Here is an 8,673-nt window from a genome sequence, read left to right on the forward strand (position 1 = left end):
ATAATTCAGACAAAATCCAATTTAATTCTATTAGAGGTTTAAAAAGTAATTTAGCAAAAAAATACTATATTTAAAGGAAAAAAATTTGCTCAATGAAATATGAAAAAATTTAATGAAAATCCTTATTGCAAGTTTTCCAGGTTTGAAAATCTTTCTGGTAGCAGGAAGTGGCATTTTATTGAAAATCGCCATTTTCAAAGAGAAGTCAGGAAAAAAAACATCCTTTCAATTCAGGTATTTCCCACAGGTTAATTGTATTTAGACCATTCTTGTGTAACTTTCTGAGAAGAAACTGCAATTCAAAGAAAGGGGTGAAGCAAAATACAGGTCATCCTTTTTACCTACTGAAATGTTACTGGTTTGGAAGAACTTTACAGAACAGGAGTATGAAGAGATAATTACTTGAATGACCTACTTCAATGAAATTACTTCCAAACAAAACAGCATAAAGGCCCTATTTAGGAAAATAATGGACTTTCAAATGTCTGCATTTGCCACATGCACAATTCCAGCTGTCCTCTTCAGTGTTGCTGACCAGGCACCGCACATTGCATCGCTGATGTCCTCCTACCACACAAGGAGCTGGAGGTAGAAGGAAACAAGGGTGCTAAAGAGCAGTAAATTGCATTCTGTAAAACTCATTGCTGTACTCCAAAAAACCACACTGGCATCCATGCTCAGAGTGCAGGATGAAAATGCAGCTCAATATTATTATCAGTGATCCTCTAAATCTACAACCTGTGCAGATTCCAGGTTTACTTAAGAATTAAGGTTTTTTTAATAGACCCTTTTCCATTCCAGATTCCAGATGATGCCAAACAACCATGTGTTGCATTTCTCCAATAAAAGGAGAGTAACCTCAAATTTAAAACAAATTATTCTTTGTGAAGAATCATCCAGATGTCTAACTTGCAGATCATCTGGTCTCTTCTTCCTATTTCTTAGGCAGCCCATCAGATTTCTCCTCAAATCCATTCTCTGCTTGCTTGCCTCTTTCATATCCTTCTCACTTCCAAAGTTCAAACATGCTGATGCTTGCACAGCATCATCTCCAACTAAATGCTCATCCATGCTTTGCCACTTCTCTTCCCACCTGCCAGGGCTGTTATTTTCTTACGCACTTACAGTATCTTCTCACACTGTCCCCTCTTAGAAAGCCTAAATAGGTTCTCTTGCTGTGCTGCTTTCTGCTTTTCTTACTATTATTTATTTCAGGCTTCCTTTGCCAGCCACTCACTTCCAGTTTACTCTTGCTTTACACTCCACCCAGGATAACACCACACCATACATTTATAAAATGCTAGAAAGAGGCTGACAGTCCAGTACTGCAGTTTTTTTATTACAGGCTTTAGGACAATAACTTTGTCCTGTAACTGTTTATAAACTGCTATATTCACTTGCAGAGCTGGAGGCTCAGCAGATGAGGAGATTTCTGATCCAGTGTTCAGAGTCAAGAGGCTCAAGTATTCCAAGTAATCATATGAACTGCATGTGAAATTTTGAGTGTCAGCAAACCTGACCTCCTAATTATCTGCAAGTCGATAGTAAGAATCCTTCTCTCTGCAGTTATATCCATAAACAATACTTACCAAGCTGTGAAAACATGCTTTCTTGAGAGGATTGATTTATTCTACTTTTTATTAATTAATCCTACTTGACAAATGCAACTAGAACTCCACTTGAAGGATCAGGCTCAACAAAGCAAGCCTATAGCTTTCAACTGGTTTCAACATTTTTTGCCATCACTTGACGTATTGGGTTTGTGTGGACAGGTTCTGGTAGTCAGGGAGTTACAGAGGTGGCTTCTGTGAGAAGCTGCCAGAAGCTTCCCCCATGTCTGACACAGCCAATGCCAGCCGGCTCCAAGCTGGACCCACCACCGGCCAAATCAGAGACAGAGGTAGCACCTCTGGGATAACATATTTCAGAAGGGGGGAGGAAACTGTGGTGGAACAACAGAGAATATGTGAAAGCAACAACTCCACAGACACCAAGGTCAGTGAAGAAGGAGGGGGAGGAGGTGCTCCAGGCACCGGAGCAGAGATTCCCCTGCAGCCTGTGGTGAAGACCATGGTGAGGCAGGCTGTCCCCCTGCAGCCCATGGAGGTCCATGGTGGAATAGATGACCACCTGCAGCCCATGGAGGACACCACACAGGAACAGGTGGATGCCTGAAGAAGGCTGTAACTGCATGGGAAGCCACGCTGGAGCAGGCAGGACCTGTGGCACCATGGAGAGAGCCCACGTTGGAGTAGGTTCGCTGGCAGGACCTGTGACCCTGTGGAAGGGACCCATGCTAGAAGGGAGGGGTGGGGTGAAGGTATTTTAAGATATGGTTTTATTTCTCAATATCCTACTATGATTTGATTGGTAATAAGTTAAACTGATTTTCAGAAGTTGAGTCTGTTTTGCCTGTGATGGTAATTGGTGAATGATCTCTCTCTGTCCTTATCTCGACCCACAAACCTTTTGTTGTATTTTCTGTCCTCTGCCCAGCTGAGAAGGGGAGTGATAGAGTGACTTTGGTGGGCACCTGGTGTCCAGCCAGGGACAACCCATCACACTTGAAAAAGATGCAAACTTGCCAATGATCACAGTTCAACGAGACCAGTAACTACAACAACAGATACTCCCTCTCCCAGGACTCCACTTAGTAGCTGTGCCGTTCAGCATTGTAAGTGATGTAAAACCTAGAGTATCTGAAGATAATCAGGAAACAAGACAGCACACAGATGTTATTCCTAAAATCTCTCATCTGTAAAATTTAAACATATTCTAATTAAGTAGGTTGTTTACTAGAATTCAGAATTTGACAGAAGCCAAAAATTCCTTGAACAAGAAGCCATTTAATGAAGCATTGAAAATACTTTTGAATAAGAAACAAAATTGATCTAATCTCTATCTAATAATGAAGATTCTAATAATGCATTTCTTCGCTATACAGCACATACACTTAAAGACTACATCTTTTATGAATGGAGTACACTGCTAATGTGATACTGCAGTCATTAATACCCATCCTGTGTAATAGATCATGGGATTTCAGGGGCATAACTATAGTACACCCTTAAGAAGTACTGTCGTCTGTACAACCCACCGCTACATGAGTAATGGTAGCAGAGTTAAGGAAGGTCTCCATGTGCTTATTTCTACAAAGCTCTTTCCAGGCATGTAAGTGAACTACAGTAGCTGCCAAAATGGTATTAGTGTCAAACTTTATCTGCTCATCTTGAATTGCTTTTTATACATCATCAGGATGCAGCAGGAACCGAAGAAAATCCTTACTTCTTTCTGCATCTTAATGGCAGCTTAATACTTGGAGACGTAATCATCAGCAGAAAGAGAGAGAGACAGTAAGAGTGCATACAGATAACAACAGCTAAATAAATCAGAATTAAAGACACATTTGGTCCTTCACTTCATCTCCTCTACTCCTATTACGTAAGCGTGTTTCCTGCCCTGCAGTTCCTAGTGGCAGCCAACACAACGATCATCCCACTTGTTCACTTGGGACACAACCAGCCCAGCAGCACTCATGCTCAGCACATCTGACATAACCAGGTGGGACTGGAAATAACATGACCCATCAACCTCTATCTGAAGACTAATGACACCATGTCTCTGTGGTCTACAGCTGAAGATATTAACTCTACAGCAGCAGTAGTTCTGCCTATGCAAAAACTGTGGGAAGACAACGAGAGGCACAGAAGTTTTAAGTATTCACCAGGCAGCTGTAAAACCCTTAGAAAGTGAGAGTACAGATGGCAAAAAAATAACTTATTTAGAATTGTTTAAAGGAAAGTTTATGAGCAGATGTGTAACTGAATTTGCAGAAGTAAAAAAGCAAACATACCATTGTGTAAACAGGTAGATTTCCCACTAATGGGGCATGAAGAAAAGTAGCTTAGTAGAGATAGTAGGTTTATCCATCAACTTAGCATAAATTGTCATAATTAAGAAGATACAAATCATTTGCACTCATTGAAGTTCTGGTCCAAAGTAATCTGAGCTTTCTCTCCCCCCTTTCCACAGGCCAAACTTTAATTAGAAACCAAAACAAACTAAAAAGAAACCAACTAAAAATCTAAATTAAAAAATAATATATATATATATATAAAATCTACATTTTGTTCCTTGAGCCTTGAAAACATCTAAGTTTTATAAAAAAATCAATCATAATCCCAAACTGATTTGCTATTGTGCTGGAATTTTTATTAATACTTCCTTGCAACTTACACAACTCAAAACATGAATAGGGTTAGGCTGACAAGAATAAACAGCCTTCTTTTTACTCTGTGCCTTCAAAATACTACAGATGTTTCAAAATCGATTTGGGCTTGTTGATTTCCAAGTTATTCACAAACAAATACAAATTTTGGCAGCAGAGAAATTCTAAACAAAACATACAAAGCAACAACTTTCAAAAAATGTAGGTCTTTCCCAAACCATATTACACTTCTGAAGAGAATTTATAGTTCTTGTAAGGCTATAAGTCAGACTGCATTTTCAAATCTTACTGCAAAATTCAAAAACATCCACTGGAGAACATGCTCAGCAGTCTGCAGCTCCAGTGCTGAATTCTGTTCTCACTGCATTTCACCAACTAAGGCTTCTGCTCCCAGTCCTACTTGTATGGATGCTGTGATCCCTCTGCCATCTGCACGATACCCCCAGGAGAGCAGAGTGGTGCTGATGGAAACAGCTTTATGAGATCTCATCCTTCCCCCACACCTGTGCTGTGCTTTGTGTCAACACTCGTGTCCTTTTCGAAAACAGAAAAACACGTGCATACATACACACAAGCAAAGCCTGCAGGAAGGACTGTGAATCAAAGAAGAAATGCATCAAACCTCCTGTTCCTTGGCACATCCAGCTTCCAGGTTAGCACTGGCTCTGGTCAGGGCAATTTTTTGCCATGTCAAGCCACATACAAATTTTAAACAAGCAAACTCCCAAATATGCATGCATATTTACACATCTATGCATATATGTTTGTGCAGATAACTTAAAAGTTAGGAGGTGGTCATTTTTTTTTCTTCCTTCAGTGATTTCTGGCATTCTTTGCCACAAATAGAAGGTGCAAGACACACAGAAAAATCAGATTGCTATCCATTTATAACTCCTTCCCTGACCTTAATCAAGAGATAGCATATTAGTAACCTCTCTAAGACCATCAACTTTATACTTGTAAAATGACCTTTGAAATTGTGTGCAATTACTTGCATTTGCAATTGCCACACTAAGCAGCAATCAAGCTACATCTGTACCTTACCTCACCAGACATCACCACTGATTGCAGTGGCATGGGCAAACAGCTGCATTTAGAGTTTTGTGCTCAGAATATTGGAACCAATGGTGAAACTCAACTAAAAACCAAGTTGCCAATAGGTCAAAATCAACAGGCTGCAGTTCCACTGCCCAACTGTGCTGTTAACTTTCCTTGCCCACCCGGAGCAGGCATCCCTTCTTACTCAGGGTTCTAAAAAGCAGGAAGGGAATCGATGTTTCATTACAGGGAAATATCAGCACAAGGGCTAAAGACTGAATGGGGTTAAAAAAGAAAGCAGAAAGCCAGAGTCTCTTCCAAACATTTCTGTAAACGTCACCATTGAGCATTCCCTTTTTAGCAAGGCTGCTAGCCATGTAACAGGGAGCCCTAGGGTTTTATCTTCTGACTACACACTAAACACACTTAGGTATTTTAGATTTGCTTTACAGCCATTAATACAACACCACTACATACAAGGAAACACAACTCGTTAGAAGAGCATGGGAGGAGAAGCCGTTAAAACTTTGATACAGAGACCCACGGAGACCGTGTGCAGAAGCATCACTGTTTTGGCCACCCCTCAGAACTAACTTCTCTAGAAAAGGAAGGATCTCAAAATCCATCTCTAAAAAAGTCACACCAACTAGCCACTCATAAATGTACTTTCTCCCTTTTAAAGTAGAAAACTGCCACCCTGAAGCTAAATGCAACCCCTGAGGGTCACAGGGAAAAAAGGAGGATGATATGATGCTTTCTGCCATGCTTTGAAAATCCCTGATGATCTACACATGATTATTCCAGAGAGAGTAATTCTGCTCCTTTATTTATTTATTTTTCAAGAAGTTGAAGAATGTGGAAAGACATGATGAATCAAAGTTAAGTTTCCAAGAACACACATATACTACAGAGAGCAGAGATGGGAACTTATTTACAGCCTTCACAAATATATTTTATTTTTCTCCATCCTGACAGAGGCTCAAGCTGCCAAAACTCTGAACTGGATTTTGTACTCCCCTCAGTATATTCAGCTCAAAAATCTCAGGTGTGTTCAGAAATGGGTTTTGAACCAGGCCTGTACCTAACAGTTATTAGCAAGCAAATTCGGAGAGCCTGCTCACAGATCTCAGCCACAATAAAACACTAAAGAGAAAAAGGCAAGGTAAGTGACCAGAGGAATTGACCTCAACTCCAAAACTTTTCAGTGCACTGTAGTAAGTTGCGTTTTCAGTGATAAAGACCTTGCACAGTGGTGCTAAAAAAGCCCCACTCTAAAAGGATTTCCCTAAACACAAAGCTTTTCAAGTCCATTGTTTAAGTATCACTGTAATTCAGACTGCAATCCATGCTCTTATTAAAAAGAAGGCCCATAGTCATTCTCAGAAGGCAAACATTACGCAACCTTGGCAGCACAGTTTAAACAGAAAAAAAAAAGGTGAAGAGAAATGACTGTTAGGAAAAAGATATCATCATAGACTGATTATGAGGAATAGAAGTCAGCCCACAAAACCCTGCTTGATCCCTGCAAGGTGTAAGTTTCACAGATAACAGTTAAAATAAGGAAGCAAACATAGTGTTGGAAATTCTCATAAAATCCATAACACAACCCAAGCAGCATCCTTTCAAGTAGCATTTTTTACTGTAAATACCAAAGGAATTAATAAAGATCAGCCCCCTCATTTAAAAACATTACAGTATCCTAGAGCAAGAAAGGTCATGTTTAAGGGGAATATTTTACAGCACCACAGAAAAACAGAATAGAGAAGGGTAGGGGGAGAGGCAGAATGCCCTCTGAGAAAGTACCTCAAGAACATAATGCCCCTTAGGATGACAGAAGGCCCCACAAAATGAGTTTTGGCTTCAGCCCTTACCATGAACTCCTCTAGGGTCTGGTAGGTTTTCCCTCGAAACTCGCAGTAGTTCTTCCTCTCCTTGCACTGCGGGCAGCACTGCGTGGTGTCCACCTGGATGCAGCGAGGGTGGAGCCTGGGGCACTCGGGCTGGATGCACAGCGGCCCCTCTTCAGTGCAGAGGCAGGGGCAGGCCGAGGGGCCCGGAGCAAACTTCTCCCCGATGGCGTAGACGAAGCCGCTCTCATCCACGCAGCCCTTCCCACGGTAGTCCGGATAGGCGTACTCCTCCGGGGGCTCGGGAGTGATGCTGGCAACAGCTTCTGGGAGAGGGGAATCTTCAGTCACCCGAGGTTCCTCGGGAGCGGCGTCCCTTTGCTCTGGCACTTGAATGCTCCCGGATTTACTGCTCGTCCCCTGGCTGTTCCAAGCCTGCTTTTGCTTAGTCCAAGACTCCTTGTTGGAGTAGTTCCTGTTTCCTTTGCTCTTCCAGTCCCTGCTGCCCTCCTCCCTCCCGCTCCTGCCGATCTCATTCATTTTCCCCGGGCCTGTCTGGCTGTCCCTTGTAGATGTGTGATCCCTCTTTTCCTGGCTCGCTTTTATCTCCTGTTTGTCTTGAGCCTTGGCCAGTTTTTGTACAGGTATGGTGGAGCTACACAGGGCAACCATGAGGCAGCAGGTTACGAGAAGAGAACTAGAGAGAGCTCCAATTGCCATTGCAGTGGAGCTGGGCATCACCTATTGCATCCCACAGGGGACACTGCATTCACATCGGAGGGAAGCGCTTCGCAGATCCACAGTCCCTAGGAGAAGGATTAGGAACACTTCAGTAGTGTCTGCACTTCCCCCCCACACCCCTCCACCGATGCAACACCTCAAGCAATATGCAACCTGACTCAGTAGTTTATGCAAAAGGCAAACAACAGCCTGGTGCTGCATGCCTCCTCCTCCTCCTCCGCCGCTCTGCCAAGCCTTATAAATAGCAGGGCTCTGGACACGGACCGGGCACCGTCGGCTCCGTCAGAGCAGCACGCAGAACTCCGGGGAGTCAGGGTTTGCAAAGGCAGGTGCATGCAAAAACCAGAACATCTGGGGGTTATTTTTCCTGTCAAATGACAACACGTGAAGGGGACGGATACATGCTGAATTAAATGGAGCTTCCCCAAAACACAGCAGAGTCCGGAACAGAAATCAGCCAATTGAGTCCTATTCGCTGACTGCATGCACGATGATTTTCATTAACCTCTTATTCAGTCTGAAGCGTGCCGCTGGGTGTTTTGGGGTATTTTTGGTTTTGGTTTTTGGGGTTTTTTTTTAATACCTACCAGTGAGCACATTTCTGTTAAAGACAACTGAAAAAAAGGACATTAGAGCCATCAGACCCAAACTACCTCTCTTCCCAACTACCTAAACGAGCACACACCACCTCTTTCTCCCCGTGTTTTAAAGGCAAAGCAAAGCCGATAAGAGTTTCCGCAGCAGAGGCTCATTTAACCCAGGTCCTCCAGGAGTTCAGCAGCGCTCCCGGCTCCTGTCCTTAAAACAGCGCACGCCACA

The 8,673-nt window shown here is 42.6% G+C and overlaps 1 protein-coding gene across 1 annotated transcript in view; it reads right to left on the reverse strand.

Moving 5' to 3' along the window:
• The window catches only part of VWC2 (von Willebrand factor C domain containing 2), a gene marked incomplete at its 3' end in the record, with an annotated part of 9,032 nt that extends 481 nt beyond the window's left edge, over window positions 1-8,551 (reverse strand). The window contains exons 1-2 of the mRNA XM_010173310.1: window positions 8,508-8,551; window positions 7,138-7,919 (exon numbers count right to left, since the gene is read on the reverse strand). Of these exons, the coding sequence (XP_010171612.1) occupies window positions 7,138-7,851 (714 nt within the window). The remainder of the gene's footprint in view (window positions 1-7,137; window positions 7,920-8,507) is intronic.
• Window positions 8,552-8,673: the final 122 nt, after the last annotated feature.

The sequence above is a fragment of the Antrostomus carolinensis genome, unplaced genomic scaffold (genome assembly GCF_000700745.2).
Source record: "Antrostomus carolinensis isolate BGI_N321 unplaced genomic scaffold, ASM70074v2 scaffold49988, whole genome shotgun sequence".
Taxonomy (NCBI): Eukaryota; Metazoa; Chordata; class Aves; order Caprimulgiformes; family Caprimulgidae; genus Antrostomus; species Antrostomus carolinensis.